Source organism: Cetorhinus maximus, chromosome 13, assembly GCF_964194155.1.
Source record: "Cetorhinus maximus chromosome 13, sCetMax3.hap1.1, whole genome shotgun sequence".
In the NCBI taxonomy this organism is placed as follows: Eukaryota; Metazoa; Chordata; class Chondrichthyes; order Lamniformes; family Cetorhinidae; genus Cetorhinus; species Cetorhinus maximus.
The window spans coordinates 17304867-17322050 of record NC_135891.1 but is presented as its reverse complement, the minus strand read 5'-3'; the positions used below and the strand labels follow the sequence as shown (position 1 = coordinate 17322050).

The 17184-nt window shown below is 41.1% G+C and overlaps 1 protein-coding gene across 1 annotated transcript in view; it reads right to left on the bottom strand.

Annotated features, from left to right (window-relative positions):
* The window catches only part of LOC144689151 (calcium-responsive transactivator-like), a 45701-nt gene that overhangs the window by 22922 nt on the left and 5595 nt on the right, over positions 1–17184 (bottom strand). Inside the window, exons 3-5 of the mRNA XM_078556283.1 lie at positions 11066–11150; positions 5355–5499; positions 1754–1954 (exon numbers count right to left, since the gene is read on the bottom strand). Of these exons, the coding sequence (XP_078412409.1) occupies positions 1754–1954; positions 5355–5499; positions 11066–11150 (431 nt within the window). The remainder of the gene's footprint in view (positions 1–1753; positions 1955–5354; positions 5500–11065; positions 11151–17184) is intronic.

The window sequence follows — 17184 nt, the reverse complement described above, 5'->3', positions numbered from 1 at the left end:
GCCAGCTTTAGCAAGGAGATTGTACAACGTGCCCAGTCATCCAACTGTTCTGCAGTCCACTAAAATGCTCATTAGTTTGCAGTCTGTGCTCGAGGCGAGAAAAGCTCTGGAGCACTTGGTGGCACTTTGATGCCTCTGCGTTGCTTGAGTGGGCAGAGAAGCCAGCAGAGGAATGGTGACTTTATATAAGGTGTCCCTAAAGCATGGCCACTTCCCTCACCCACCCTACCCCCCGCCCCAAATGCTTGTGCGCTACATTCAACCACAGGGCTGCCCTTGCCGCCCCTGCACCCCCCAACACACCTCTAGTTTGAAGTCCAACAGGCGACCCTGGTGAGCGCTGCGCAACATTACTGTGTACTCACCTCTGAGTTCCCCTCAAAGTGCAGCCCATCAAGTGCACACCTTTTATATCCTGTTGTGAAACATGTCGGCGGGAAAGCATGCCGACGTGGGCGGACGATCCAGAAGTGGGTGGGTGGGGTGGTGGACGATTCCGGCAGGCAGGTATAATAATGATATGAAGATATATTACAATGAGGTTCCCGACATCCGATGGCGGGAAACGCGGCCCACCACTGGTAGGCTGAGCAGACGATTGCAAACTGTTTTCATGCCGTCGTGAAAGTGATGGCACCATATTGTCCACTGACGCCACAGAACACGCCTGACGCCGGCTGGGACACAAAATCCCAACCTTTGTTTTTTTTTGCTGGAAAACCAGTTTTCCTCTGCCGTCCCATCCCCACACCATTTTCATGTGGTCTTTTCATGGGTCAGGAAGGCCTTGGGTTCAAAACAGACACACCTCTTCTGAGATCAGCGTCCCCATTATGAGGGCCACAGCGAAATTGAATCTCCTCCCGTGCACAATTTTTGTGCGCTGGTGTGGATTTTGGAAGCCCTAACATAAACACATCTCCTTGGAGGGTTTGTGACCACTGGGGAAAGCCTGTTAAGGAGTCTGTAATGTTCTGAAAGGTTAAGTGTAAAATGTTTTGAATGTCACTATTAGATTCTGTATTGTAATGTAGATGTGTTTTTACTACAGTGATTTATCTACCTCACCCGCCTGCTACCCTATCCACCCTACCCACCTACCTTACCCACCTACCCACCCTAACCATTCACTCATTCACCCATTCATTAACATTCCCAATTGACATTTAAGCTTACCGTACAGCAGCTAGTGGTGTAATAAGGGGGCATGTCTTGTTTTCCCCTCGAGGCTACAGTGCTGTGGTGGGGTTCTGCGAGGGTCGCTGTGTTCTGCATTTCTGGAGAAGCCAAGCTCAGAAGACCCGGCAAGAAATGCAGAGCAGCGTCAAGGGGTAGAAAAGTTCCAGCGGAGTGACAATCGGATAATGATTGCCACCCTGTAGATCAGTGCCAGGAAGAAAATAAGAAAAATAAAGCCTCTCTTCACTGTTGAATGACATATGGTTGCATTCAAGTTTCAAATCTTCTAATGTCTATTTATACATTGTGAAACTTTGAAATTGCCATGTTACTGGTTGACATGGGCAGAAGAAAAGAGCTGGAGAAATGCTTATCCAGCTGCTGACGTATATTGGTGGCCATTTTAGGAAGTTGTTCAGAGTCATGATTTTTTTTGGCATTCTGCTCAAGGGAGAACTAAACTTAACCAAATAAATTCACAAGCACTTTAAACAATATCTCAGAAACGCAAAAAATTACCAATGCCAAAATTATTTATTTCAATAATATGGCATGGCATCTTTAGAAAGTTTACCTTGACTGCTTTGCATGCTCATGTTTGTCCGGGATCCATAATTTGCCATCGACTGGCTCTGACCCTGCATCTGCATGCCTTGTGATGAGGGTACAGAGTGACTGTAACCACCTGCACTTCCATGGTTATTTACGGGCATGGTCATTGAAGAACTCGGTATTGTTGCTGGCCCTGACTGTTGCACTGAAACATGAGAAGGTCCTAAAGAAACAGAGCCAGATTCAGTCACAGTGATTTGTTCCGATAACCTTTGGAGTCATACAATAGATTGGCAGACACCGCAGTGACCCATGCTCATGTAAAACCCCTAAACCAAGTCTTCCTTCTATTTCAGTTGCAAGATGATAAATTGTCTGAAAATGCATAAATTAAAATGATAGGCCCTTGACACAAAACCGATCATAAATTAGCAATCTCACTCAGATTAAACAAGAATGTTTGAGGTGGTGGGAACTGTATATACGTGCAAAGCCTTTGGTGCAATGGAATGAGCTCCTCATGGCGGGGGGGGGCGGGGGGGGAGGATCTTTAGGGCCCAAACAGTGCCAATTAAAATTGAACAGAAAGTACAGACAGTAATGACCAGGGCCAAGAACCTGGATCCCTAAATTAAGTCAAGCTGAACTGTGGCGAAAGACCTCCAGCTGTGGCTTTAAAATGGATGAGCTAGTGAGGCCCATCACATGCCTTATCTCATAAAACATACACAGTTGCACTGAAGTAAAATTAACCCCTGGCCCCAACTGGAAAGAAGGAAATTGAGCTCAGGCCAGTAATGTCACCAAAGTTTGTTCCCTTCTCCAAATATATATCATCCAACTTTGAGCACAGTAACTACAATCAAGAGATAGAGGAAGAATGTTACGGTGGGATCCAAAAAAGGGGGCGGGCGGAGGGGGAAGGGGGAGTGGTCAATTTTCAACCGACCACTTCTGTTAAGTTGGTGATGACTAGAATAATTAAGCTTAAATATCTGGGGCCAGGGGGAGTATTCCACAAAAATCATTTCTAAACCTCTCCCCTCTCCCATTCCACCAGCCCACAGCAGTTCCTTTAAAGGAGGTTTATGTCACTCATCAAGTACCATTGGGCACAGCATGCATGGCACACACATTGGCAATTCAAAATTGCATCGGGGTCCTATTTGTATCATAGGACCCCATTTACACAGACTCCAGGCTGTTTCTTGTAGGTTCCTGGGGTTGCCCATTTCAAGGTTCTTACCAAATGGCCAAGAGGTGTGGTCGATGAAGGGATGAAAATTGCAGCTGGGATGTTAACATGCAGCAACAATGTCATACAAGGATAGTGGATTCGCACCCGCCTTACAACTTTGTTCCCATACCTTGTAGCATCACCTCCCATCATCCCAGACCCCACTCTCCAAAACCAGATTACAGACTTCACTCGGCCTTTCCTCCTACCACAGCCTATATCTCTCAGTAATGAAAGAGGGGGCGGAAACAGGTTACTTATAGACACAGAAAAAGTATAGGAGAAAGAAAGATTTTTTTTAAAAAGAGATTGAACAGAAAGGGAAAACAAAAAAACTGAAAGAAGAGGCATAACACAAAGGAGATAGCAGAGACAGGGGAGATAGATCGTCTATGCTTTGATTTAATATGAGCAATACCATAGCAAGTCCTCTTGTTGGAAAGAAGATATTAATATACTAAAAATCATTCCCTGGTTCCAAATCCTTTGCTTGTTTACCAAAACCCCAAATTCCTTTCTTACCAATCCACCTCATTTTCATTTCACCCTCCAACTTTTACCTTGAGCAATGCAGGGAAGGCCCACCGGTGTTTTAAAATTATGCCCAGCCTCTCACCAAATAAGCAGATTTCATGCAAACAGACTTTTTTTTTAGTCATTGCTTATACAGGTGGGTGATATAGATACCACAATTGCCAACTGCTGCTGGCAGTACCTGCATGCTGTCTGTTATTTAAATTATATTTGGGGTGAAGGAAACATATTGAAAATGGCCTCATTAGTTGACACATAGAATCATCCGTGTTCAATTGCCAGTCAAACTGTTGCTCAAAATTTAGGTGGAAGCAACAATGTCATCCACAGGAAGATAAAGACTCCCATGGGGGGGGGAAACAAGACCCATCTGCTGTTAGTCAATCATCGGCAACAGCAATAGACATGAAGCTCTGAGTGGATACCAAGACTTTGCTTTGCATGTTGAGGAAACAACAGTGAAGATGTAGTGAGAAAGAAAATAAACCATTTTTTGCAAGAAAAATGTTATTTTTGGGGAGGAGAGGGAATAACCGTTAATTCAGAGTAACAGCATCTTTCATTTTAAACTCCATTAGATAATGGGCCTTTTATAAAGAAAGCCCACTATCTAACAGCTGAGAATTCTGAATCCACAGAGGACTGGCAGTTCAGCCGCACCACCAGGAGCAGCGGTCACTGCCGATGCAGGCAGGGAACCAGCAGCCTACAGCAGGTAGACAAAGACAAAACTTAAAATTGAGGGAGTGCTGAGCGCAGGAGGGGAAGCGCCTCCGGGAATATGTTTGCGGTGCAGGGACTGCCTTCCCTGCCTGTAGCCCTCTCTTCACAGCATAAAACCTTCCCCTACACCCTCCCCGCAGGCTACCGCAAGGAGGCCACCTCCATTTAGCTGCCGGTTTTCCTCACATGGCAAGGGGGTTGACCTGGTGTTGGTAAAAAGCCAATGGCACAGTAAAGTAGCCCTTAATTTGCCATTTAATTAACTTCCATTCCCATGTGGGTAAAATGCCCCGACAGCAGGACTGCATCCAGGAGCCTATTCAACCCAGCTCCGCACAATTTTATTAGCCCCCTGCCTTCCAGCCCTCCTCCTGGGGGCTGGTAATATTCAGCCCATGGTCAAAATTTCTCCTGTTAATCATCACCCAGTTACCACAGCTAGAGGAGCAGGCATGGGTGCTGGGGCAGGGCATTGGTTAGCCTGTTGGCAGCATGAATGAAGGTGACCTTCATAAAGTAGCAGAGAGTTATTCCTGCCCTGGAATCATACTACAACATGAATCAGTCTCTTCTGAAAAGGAGAAATAAAAGGCAAAAATGAACAATATTATGAGGAACATTGCTTTAATTTAACTCATGGAAGTCTATTAAAATCTGCCCTTTATCTGTGAAAAGTATGGTAAGGCATTCACCACTTATCTACAGAAAGTGCTGGAAAAACTCAGCAGGTCTGACAGCATCTGTGGCGAGAAGAACAAAGTTAATGTTTCAAGTCCAAGCTCTGAAGATGAGTCATTTTAGATTCGAGACGTTAATGCTGTTTCTCTCTCTCAGCTGCCAAACCTGCTGAGTTTTTCCAGAGCTTTCTGTTTTTATTTCAGATCTCCGACATCCGCAGAAGTTTGCTTTTATTATCATTTATCTGCATTTTTCATTCAGAATTTGGATCAAAGCTTTTGTGAGCTTCTACACCAGTAGGTGATGTGCTTTTGTTAAATCCATGTGCCAGACATAAAGCTAGCCTGAATTCTACCATTTTCAGGCTTACAATCTAGCAGATCCCGATATCTTAACATTGTCATATATTAAATAAGGAACACTGGTACAGTTTAGCACTGTTGGAACCTACCATTGCTCATCTGGCTCTGCATCAGTGGGGAAGGGGGAATACCTCCTCCCATGGTGTCATTAGGAACATTTTGTGAATGTAAAGCTTGATTTGATCCAGAGAGATTCATTCCTCCTGGTCCCATGGACAGGTTTTGGGAAGGCGGCTAAGCAAAAGGAATGTCAGAAGGAAAAAAAAATACAATTAATAATTGTATTTTTAAAGAAAAGTCTGGTAAAGACCTCAAAATCCTTTACTTTAAAAGGAAGAGATGTTGTTACTTTACGGTGTCTTGGAAGATCACCACACCAGTTATTCTATTCTATAAGTAGTTATGATGTTCTTCCCCTGAGGAGATGATATCACAGCAGAGGAAAGGAAATATTACATTCACATGGAAAAAGTAAAATAAATTTGCATTTATATAGCAATGTATCACATTCTCAAGACATCCCAAAACACTTCACATCGAAAGGATTTATTTTCTAAAGTGCAGTCATGGTTCTATGTAGACAAATGCACAACAGGGTCCCACACAGAGGAAGTGAATGACTGAGCAGATTTTCTGTCTTTTGTTGATAGGGTGGTCGAAGGAGAAACATTATTTTTTGTTCTCTAAATAGTGCCAGATGATCCTTTAAATCAACCTGAGCAGGTAGAATACATCAGTTCATCCAAAAAGGTTGCACCTCCAACAATGCAGCAGTTCCTCAGTTACTGCCCTGAAGTTTGTTGGAAGTAGATTACATGCTCAAGAATACTATGTTCAATCCTGCTCCAATTAGAAACCAACAGAACTACTGGTAAATATGCTAACTAGTGTAGCACTCAGGTAGACCAGGGATGGCTCAGGGCTCGCCCCCACTCTATCCCAGATTAGCCAATCTCGGCCAGGAAGGACAGTGGCAAGGATGAAACAATTGGCCTCTGTGTCACAGGCTGGAGAAGGATAATAAGAAAAGACAGGGTTCCTACTTCTATCCAGTAATCCTAGACCTGCTGAGTTTTTCCAGGTATTTTTGTTTTTTCTGCTAGAAAATGCATGTGTGAATAGGATCAGGTTCAGCAGCTATACACCAACCAGCCCCACCACACTATCAACTTGCAGGTGTTCATTGCCTTGGGTTAGACTGGGCCTAAGGGCATGAAGCTCTACATCATCATAAGTCAACAACCTCATAAGAAAATTAGAAGCGGATGTGTGGGAAGGGAGGTTTAAATTGTTAGCCCTTATGATCCTCATATTTTCTTTGCATAGATGTATAAACACTGTATCTAACTCTTCATTATCATTCTACTCTGATCCATATATCAAACAATGAAACATATGCTTGCTGACATGTGTAGCATTGCACCAAAGATTATGACCATCAAGATATGGAAAAGTACAATGTTTGCTTTATGGCCTAGGTACAATAAATCTTTCCACACTTTATTGATGAATGGCAACTTTTTCCATCAGTTCAAAACATATTTAGTTTACAAGTACTCGATACAGTGATCTAATGCCCTCTTTGACCAGAACGACCTGAATAAAGGAAACCAGGAATTGAGAAGTGACTCAGTTTATTTAACTGGCACACATTTCCAGGCAGAGCCTCAAACTAAATCCTCAAATCAATTTGAGCATTGTGTATTATTTCCCACATAAATATTTTTTCCATTTTGATAAATGTGAATATTGGCTGGAATTTTTTGCGAAGGCAGTGGGCCTGCCCGTCAGCTGGTGAGCCCACATCTGCAGGGCAGGGAAGCCTGATTTTATGGCCATCTGGCTCAGGACATGGCTTCCACCCCACCCCCAATCTGGGAAGATGCTCCAACTCCAAGAGCCGCCAACTAAGCAGATGACTGGCAGCTGTCACGGCCCAGCAGCGCCCCCAGGAGTGGTGGCCACTGCTGGGACTGCAGACAACCAAGAAGCACAACATAGAGGCTGGACTGCCTGGTAGGTGGGGTGGTTTTGCCAGTCAAACAGGCTCAAAAAGGTGGTTGGCGGCCACAATTGGGAGGCCAGGGAGGTGGACAAGCTGGGGCAGCAATCGCCATTGGTGGGGTGGGGGTGAGGTATGGTAGGGAGGGGAGGGTCTCTGTTGTGCACAGAGTGTCTGAACAGGAAGGATCCACCCCCACTCTGCGCCCACATCCAGACTGCCAGGGTTTACCTAGCAGCCCTGCCATGTGGCATGGGCACCCCTACCTGCCACTGGTAAAATATCAGCGGTGGCAGGAGGGGGTCCTTAAGTGATCTCAATTGGCCCATGGACAAGTGGGCTGCACAACACCTACCCTGCCTACCAGTGGTGGTGGGTAGGCAAAGGTCCGGGTGCCCACACCCTGCCACCCAATTTCCCCCTGCCGCCACCTTCCAGCCGGCTTCTGGGAGGGGCATAGAAAATTCCGACAATTAATCATGCAACTTATCAATTCCCAGTTACACCCGCCAAGCCCATTTCTAATTATCTCAGCTGCACTGATAGTTGAAATAATTGGTGGTCAGGTTCTCAAACCATCATTGGATCATTCATAGAGTGAGGTTAAATTGCTTAGTGGTGGAGGGCACAACACAAAAATCGGGTAGTTGGAAGCGTCCTGTACTATCCATAGAGTTAGGAGTCTTTTGAAACTGTAAAACATTAAATTGCAAGCTGGAGAAGATAAATAAGTGACTCAGTTTAAAAACAAATGCCCAGCTAATGTGCAGTTGTAGTGATGGCAAATTGGTCAACATTCGTTGTCATTTCCCTGTGAAACTGACAGCAATTTCTGGCGCCTTCACAGGTGTAGTTAAACTCGAAAATCCAGAAGTTGCTGTCAGCGATAGGCCTGCTCTTCTGGAAGATGTGCATTTGAAGATCTCAAAGATGACAATGAATTAGAATTTACTGATTTGATGTGAACTTCCTCTTTTTAAGCTATTAATCGCATTGTGAAAATCCTTGAAAAAGTTATACCTTGTTAAAAAGCCAGTTACACCTCATTTATAATGTTCATAATTAGTATTGAACAACCTCTTCAGCCCTGAAAAGCTAATTTTATATTTGTGGATTGTCAAATTTCTCCAGTCTGTGCTAAAAATTCCATAGATTTATTAAGCATTTTTAGTTCATGATATTTCCTAAATCATAATATACCTTAATGCCATCTCTATGTCTCAATTTTTATTTTGCTTTCTGTAAAATTATAAAAAGTAAATAATAAAACCTGCTTGTTATTTTCTGGCTTGCTGTCTGTAAGAATTCTTTGATGTGACTGGCTGCTTAGCCTGTTCGATGGCTTCACTGTTGCTGGACATTAGAAATCCTCTATAATTGTCAGCACAATTAAACATTTGAAAATTACAACCCAATACTTCGTGGATTGCTAAATCTTTTTCAGCAACTTTCTTCTAGGTCAGCGGTGAGTGCCTTAGCATGCAAAATGTGGGCCAATAGTTTCTAACCTACTGGGCTGAAACTTTCACTCATTAGATGGAAAATGGGTTGAGGCCGTCTTAACCCAGGCAGTTCTTAGTGCTTGTAACACAGCATAAAACGGTCGAGGATTTTTCATGAATTGCAAATTTCATTCAGAGCAACCAAGTGAATGCCTAGTGTAGGAAGTGGAATCACCTGAGGTTTTCATTAATACATTAGAATTTGATAACCTGCCTCTAGCCAAAGCTGCTCCTCTTCATGAGCATAAAAACAAATGTTGAACATGAAAATTCTTCAGCCATGGCTCTTGGCTCTGAATCAGAAGGCTGTGGTCATAAGCCCCAGTCCAGATTTAGGTTGACACTGTTTTAATGCTGCAGGATCGCTGGTACAGGCTTTCGGTTTAGATGTTAAACCAAGGCGCTCCCTACTCTCCCAGGTTGATGTAAAAGATCCCACAGCACTATTTGAAGAATAACAGGAATTTTCTCGGGGTGTCCTGTCCAACATTTACTCCTCCATCACCAACTAAAAATAGATGATTTGGCCATTTATTTTGTTGCTGTTTTTGGGAGTTTGCTGTGCGCAAATCGATTGCTGTGTTTCTTACATTATAACAGTGCCTACACATCATTGGCTTTAAGTATTCTGGGGCATTCAGAGGTCACGCTTTATAAATGCAGGTTCTTTCTTTAATCATTTTTCATGTTTTTGTTTATAAAATGTGCTCTTTAATTTTAAACAAAAGCATTCAATTAATATATTTCCACAGAGAGCCCATTTTTATTTACAGCAAGTTTGAATTTTTTATAAATTGGCATCTGGTTAGTGGATTATAACCACACATTGGTTCATTCAAAATCTTTGCATATTATTAAACCCAGAGTAAGCCCTTTAAAATCAGTACTGAATAAATACTTTACTAGTTCAACCAGACTTCTACTAATTCTGGAACTTCAACTCAATCTAAGGATTGTAAAGAATCTATTCAAACCAAGACAAAGACAATTCACTTAAAAAAAACAGACGAGCACAGAGGTTGTCCAACAATGTTATTCACAGAGAAACTATTATTAAATATGTGTCTCAGCTAATCCCACTTTCTTTTTGATCTTCAAATCCTGGATAGAAATAAGATATAATCCCACAACTGCATTACAGTAATCATTTCACAAATCAAGAGATCCATAACTGAATGGAGTTTTGGAAAGAACCTTAATAACAGGTCAGCACCAGGACAGCATAACCATTGAGAAGCGGTTTTGCCATTTGTCAAGAGACTGCAAGCTAATCAAGGATTGTGCATTTAACAAATGTGATAAATGAATCTATAAATATGCAATATAAGGCTGTGGGTTCAAGTCCCCACTCCTGGACTTGAGCACCAAAATCAAGGCTGATGCTCCATTGCACTGTTGAGAGAGTGTTACAACATTGGAGGTGCGATCCTTTGGATAAGATGTTAAATCAAGGCCCTGTCTGACTTCTCAAGTTCAGGCTAATGTTCTGGGGACATGGGTTCAAATCCCACCACTGCAGTTAGTGGAATTTAAATTCAATTAATAAATCTGGGATATAAAGCTAGTCTCAGTAATGGTGACCCTGACAACTATCAGTTGTTTACAACTATTGTTGTAAAAAAACCATCTGGTTCACTAATGTCCTTTAGGGAAGGAAATCTGCTTTCCTTACCCGGTCTGGCTGACATGCGACTCCAGATCCACAGCAATGTGGTTAACTTTTAACTACCCTCTAAAATGGCCAAGCAAGCCACTAAGTTCAAGGGTAATTAGGGATGGGCAACAAATGCTGACCTTGCCAGCAACACCTACATGGATGAATAAAGAAATAAAAAGGGGGATGTAAGATATCCCATGGCATTTTCTCAATGAAAATAAGGGGAGTTGCCCCCAGTGTCCTCAATTAACAACACAAAAACAAATTATCTGGTCATTATCACGTTGCTGCTTGTTGGCTTGCTGCACGCATTTCTACATTACAACAGTGACTACATGTCAATAAGTACTTCGTTGACTGCAAAGTGCTTTGGGACAGCCAGTGGTCATGAAAGGCACTATATAAATGCAAGTCTTTCCTTTTTTTTATCTTTGTTAATTACCACCCAAATATACCATTGTATGCCATAATTCCCAAAAATATCTATATGCCAGATCTGTAGTGATTTATGAGAGGAGATTGAATTAAATGTTAATAGGTAAAACATTGATCTAGAAATCTCATTCATAATTGTAGTTTTTTTTTGTCTCACTAAACATACTACAAGCCTGGCTTTGCAACCACTGGTGTGTTACTTACAGCAGGTAGCAATGACTGCATGTTTTGATTGGAATCTGCTATTGTTGCCAGGTAAACCAAATTTCTGTGCAGCATTTGTTGGTATCTAAGAAATGGAAGAACAGGTAAAAGTTTTTTTTTAATTCATGGAGGAATGCATTTAATGTAAATCTTTGCAATAATGATACGAATTATGATGATAATGGTAATGATGAACTCATATGTCCTTTCATTGCTTGGTCTGTCCTTGACATACAGAAATGTATCTGAAAAAAACTCTCTTTTCAGATCGTCTCCTATTGCAGGATCAACTTGAGTTATTAATTTATAGTTTAAATAGACATTAGGAGTGGCTTTTAGACCCCCTGCCAATCTGTTTCTAATTGTGGCTGTAGGTGGCAGTCCTATATGGACCACATATGTGAATGCATTATTAAGTGACCATTTTTCTACTCCATATTTTATTTAATTCAATGGGCGTATACGTGAGGAAATTATTTAATAATAACTAAACTAAAACAAATAAAGCAACTATAGTGAATTACAGACTGACAAATCAGGGAAATGGTTTGATTTTCAAGTTGACCAAAACAGATTAAAGAGCTGAAAACATCAAATACAGCCAAGTGCTGAACTAATCTATGGTCATGAGCTGAAGTAATCACCAATTTCAGTAATAGGATAAAAAAGTAAAAATTGTCATCTTAATTTTTCCAACCCTCCTCTCCTCCTCCCTCAACTTACACTAAATTGCTCTCTGGGTAAAAATAGAGAGGGTTAAGGGACCCATATAAGGAGCTAGCACTGAACAGTGATACAGAGACCCTTGTCCTCCACTATCAGATGGATATGTAGTCATGATGTAATACCAAAATGAGGAGTGCTACCACTGGAATGTGCACATATCTATAAATTGAGATATATTCAGATAACACAAGACATCCAATATTTTGTATTCTGAACAAGGCTAAGGCTGAAAGGCCATCACATAAGGACAAGTGAAATGCTGGTTGGTGTTGGCAAGTCCAAATTTTGCTTCATAATTAACTATATCAAAACCAAGTACTCTTAAGAAGCATACCCATGCTTAACGTTAAAACTAGTTTCTCCGCCACCTCTCCCATGCTAAAGCAATGCCCTTAAATTTTTGACACTAAAGTTGCTGCAGTAAAGTGAACAAACTGATTGCAGCAGTTTTCTTCCAGGGATCTGTGTTCTATGTATTGATATTAGATTAACTTGGTGCCTTCCCTTTACATGTATAGCATTACATTCATCAGATCTCACTGTCCAGACAAGAGCTAAGGCTTGGATGATCTTCTATGACAGATACACCAGCTTCACAGAATGTCCTTTTTACATAGCAGCATGCCCCAGGAGAAATAAGCCTGGCACTGTGCCAGAATGAGCAGCAGTGATAGCAGTAGATGGTAGAGCAACAAGGCAAATCCTAGTCAGTGATTACATAGGCTAGTGAATACATACAAGGTTGCCCAATGACAACTTCCACAAGGCCGGGAAGAGGGCATTTCCATGACCCTATTACCTAGACAAGATTTGAGCCATAAACAGAAATGGAGTGACAAGGTGGAATGCAAGGACCAACCAGAAGCCAAAGACTTGACATCAAAGTCACAAACCAGGCTTTGAAAATAAACAGTTAAGATCATTTGAAAGGTGCGTGTTTTATCTAAGAATGGCTGAGTGTAGAAAAAAACTGTTCCCAAAATGCAGAGAAAATGAAAAGCCATGAATGAATCCTCAAACTATAATTCAGTTGTGGGAAAGCAAGTCATAAATTTAAATATAAATTCTACAATTCCATTCTTACTAATTATTATACTTCTGCATATAATTTTTGATTAACTTTTATTACATTAAGTAGTTCAAAATGAATTTGTGTAACTGAAGCATAACATCATATCAAAAACCTGATAGCTTGGGGAGTGACAATAGTAAGGAAGTGTGGCAATTTTTCAGGTTTGATACAGATTAGTAGACCAACAGTATTTTGTTTGATGCATTGAATAACTTAACAGCACAGAAGCTCTCAAATCAAATCATCTCCTCCTTGCCCCCTTTCCTAGGTCAAGCCTCTCCAGTACGTGACATCACTAATGAAGTATCCCAGAGCATTTTACATTAAAGCTTTAAAATGGCTTGAAAGCTACCATGAACCCAATTGATTTTGATATGCAGATTTCTCAACCAAGTACAAATCCCTTGATCTGCTGGTCCCAGAGCTTTTCCTGCTTTCTCTCTGCTGTTTCTTTTTAGACCATGCTAGAAGACATGAGATGTACTCCATTGGAAATGTTATCTGGCTTGAGGGTCTCCATGGGCAGTAGGAAAATTTTACATTTTACTAAAGATGTGAAAAAAAATCTACTGAAAAATGAGGATGTACTTTGGTACTTCTCCAGACTTCCCTCCCCTTTTTATCATGTGAAGCCTGATGATGGTATGTACAACATTGCACATCATACAATATGCTTAATACTTAAAGAATTACTCCCCAACTGAAGGTTAACTCTCACTTCTAGTATGCAGTAGTTAACAGAAGAAAATTGGATCATCAGGGTGGCTGGATAAGACAGAATAAAAACTAAAATACTAACATCAGTCCACATTTAACATAGAGGAGAAGGAATAACCAGGGGAGGAATAAAGAACAGATAAGAAGAAAATAAATTAAAAAAACAGCTCAAATTGGTAAATATAACAGAAGGTGAGTGAAAAAGGGGTGAATTAACTGAGATACATAAGATGATTAAAGGATTTGACTGTACCTATCTACCCAATTTCCTGTCGTGGGACAGTCCACAACAATGGGGTATAACATTAAAATTAGAGCCAAGTCATTCAGGGGTGATGTCAGAGAGCACTTCTTCACATAAAGGGTAGTAGAAATACGGAACTTACTCCCTCTAAAGTTGTTGAGTTATAGGAGTCAATTAAAATTCTGAAAACTGAGATTTATAGATTGCTGTTAGGCGAAGGTTACAGAACCAAGGTGGGTAGATGGATTTTAGTTACAGATCAGCCACAGTCTAATTAAATGACAGAGCCAGTTCAAGAAGCCGAATGCCCTACTCCTGACTCTGGTCAGAATTTTCCAGCCCTCCTGTGGTGGGTTCCCCACGGCGGGGCCGGCAAGCCATTGAAATCTCCGTTCACATCAGTAGGGCCGGAAGATCCCGCCAGCATGAGGGGCTGAAAAATTCCAACCTCTATAAATACTTTGGGGGTTAGTTGAACTTTACACGCTAGGCAATGATGCCTACCATCACATATTACTAAAATAACTAATTTATGCTTAATGAGTTGTAATCACCTAAAAGTACCAGATATTATATTCAGTGAATAAAATATCTCTTATTTAGTAATTCTAAGGAGTCTGTCACCTGATCTAATATACCTTTAGGTTCTAGATCATTAAACTGACAATTCCATGTGCTGCACGTCACAAAGTGCTATTGACGTCAGTAAGAAAGCTCCTACAATGACAAGAAGAACTAGTGGAATGAAAAATCATTACCTGATGCAACTATATCAGTAAAGTGAGTTTAAGGTAAAATCAGTTATTTCATCTGAACCCAGTGATTGCATTACATCTTGTAATTCACAACTATCTATTATCCACCATAGAGATACAAAAGTCGGCATGTACTAAGTTTACAACATTTAAATGGATGAGATTTGCCCTGTTGTATTAGCCAGAGAATGATACACCAGCACTTCACCCAATGCGCTGTACACTTCCATCTGCCAATTAAATATTCTGTTAACTAAATACAATGCAAGAATATAAAATCATAAACAATATCCACTATTTAAACTAATGTCTTAATACATTACTGTAAATAGCATAATTATCTTTTAAACTTGTTTGTATTCAGTTGCACAACATTTTCAATTCAACATGGTTTAGAAAACCAAAAGTGGCATTTTTTGGATTGTATTTTGTAGAATTTAATGATCAGTTATTCCTTAAATGGAAAGAGAGGTGATCTTATTGAAATATATAAGATTCTGAGAGTGTTTGACAAGGTCGACACTGAGAGGATGTTTCCCCTCGTTGGGGGAATCTAGAACTAAGGGGCACAGTTTCAGAATAAGGGGTTTCCCATTTAAGACAGACATGAGGAGGAATTTCTTTTCTCAGAGGGTTGTTAATCTTTGGAATTCTCTACCCCAGAGAGCAGTGGAGGCTGGGTCATTGAATACATTCAAGGTTGAGTTAGACAGATTTGGCTGAGTTAGACAGATTTGTGATCTGCAAGGGAGTTAAGGATTATAGGGAGCAGGCAGGAAACTGGAGTTGAGGCCTCGGTTAGACCTGTTGTGATCTGACTGAATGGCAGAGCAGACTAATTGAGGGGCAGAATGGCCTACTCCTGCTCCTATTTCTTATGTTCTTCTATTCTTATCAGTTCAGACCTGCTGCTTCACCCCTGCCCAATGCGAGTTGCAAATTGCTTTACAGTCTATTTTGTTTTACAGAACATTGCACTATGCTCACAATTTGTATATTTTCACAAATTAAAAAGTGTAGATTAATTTTGGCTCTGGAGTGTACTTTTCAAAACAAAGGCTGCATTTAGGCAACACAGATCTTGCACTAGTAATCAAATATCAGTACTAGTGGAAGTCCATCATTATGATCACCAGTAATATTCTGCCATTATTCAGAAGGTGCAAGGTGATACATACTTGAGAAGGAAGTATAATGGTGCAAGTCAATCATGTGATTCAGACAGCATCACAAAGCAAAATGTGAGTAGCTTAAACTCCCAGCAGAACTCTAAGACTCTGTTATAGGCCATTAGTATGCTCTCAGGTGCCTACATATAAATTATCTTAGGTTTTGCTTTCCTGATGCTGAGCTTTCCCATTTAAACTTGTACATCCCATTTCTACAGCAGTCTTACACTCTAAGTCTCGTGTAGCTTCATATTATGACAGTAAAAGCTTCTACAAATATATAAAAAGGAAAAGGATAGCAGAAGTGAGTGTTGGTACCCTAGAGTGTGATACTGGGGAATTAATAATGGGAAACCAAAAAATGGCTGAGACTTTGAACAAGTAGTTTTTTTTAATTTTCTCTTCACAACTAGAAGACACAAAAGCATCCCAAGACAATAGAAAAGCAGGGTGCAAAAGCAGTGGGGGCGGAGGTTGGGTGGGGGGCGGGGGGGGGTGTGATTAAAACAATCACAGTCACTAAAGAAAAATTACTAGGAAAACTAATGGGACTAAAGGCTAGCACCCCCTCGACCTGATGGCCTGCATCCTAGGGTCTTAATGGAAGTGGCTGCAGAGATAGAAGATGCATTGGTTGTAATCTTCCAAAACTTCCTAGATTCTGGAAAAGCCCCAGCGGAATGGAAGACCGTGAATGTAACACCACTATTCAAGAAAGGAAAGAGATAGAAAGCAGGAAACTATAGGCCAGTTAGTCTAACGTGTCATTGGGAAAACGCTAGAATCCATTATTAAGAAAGAAGTAGCAAGATATTTAGAAAATTATAATAAAATCAAGCAAAGTCAACATGGTTTTGTGAAAGGGAAATCATGTTTGACAAATTTAGTGGAATTCTTTGAGGATGTAACAAGCAGAGTGGATAAAGGGTAACCTGTAGATGTAGTGTATTTGGATTTCCAAAAGGTATTCAATAAAGTGCCACATAAAAGGTAATTGCACAAGATAAGGGCCCATATCTTCCAACCAGCAGCAATGATTGTCAGACTGCTGCTGCACTCGAATATTCCTCGACCCGACACTGCTGTGCATTTCTACTGGGGTCTTCCGAGCATCCCTTGGAGAATTCCGTCAGAGCAGAGTGGAGTTAATGGAAGACAGGACACACCCCCTTTTTATTGCACTAGTTGCCATATGCCAAGTTTAAAGGTCCAGTTTGAATCTTAGTGAATGGATGAGTGAATGGGTGAGTAGATGAATGGGTTAGTGGATAAAGGGTAAATGGATGAGCGGGTGAGTGAGTGAATGGATAGTTGGGTGAGGTGGGTAAGTGGGTAAGTGGTAAGCGGGTGGGGGTAGGTCAGTAAGTACATAGGTGGGTGAGTGGGTGAGGTAGGTAGGTGGATAAGTGGATATGGGGTAGGTAGGTGAGAAGAGT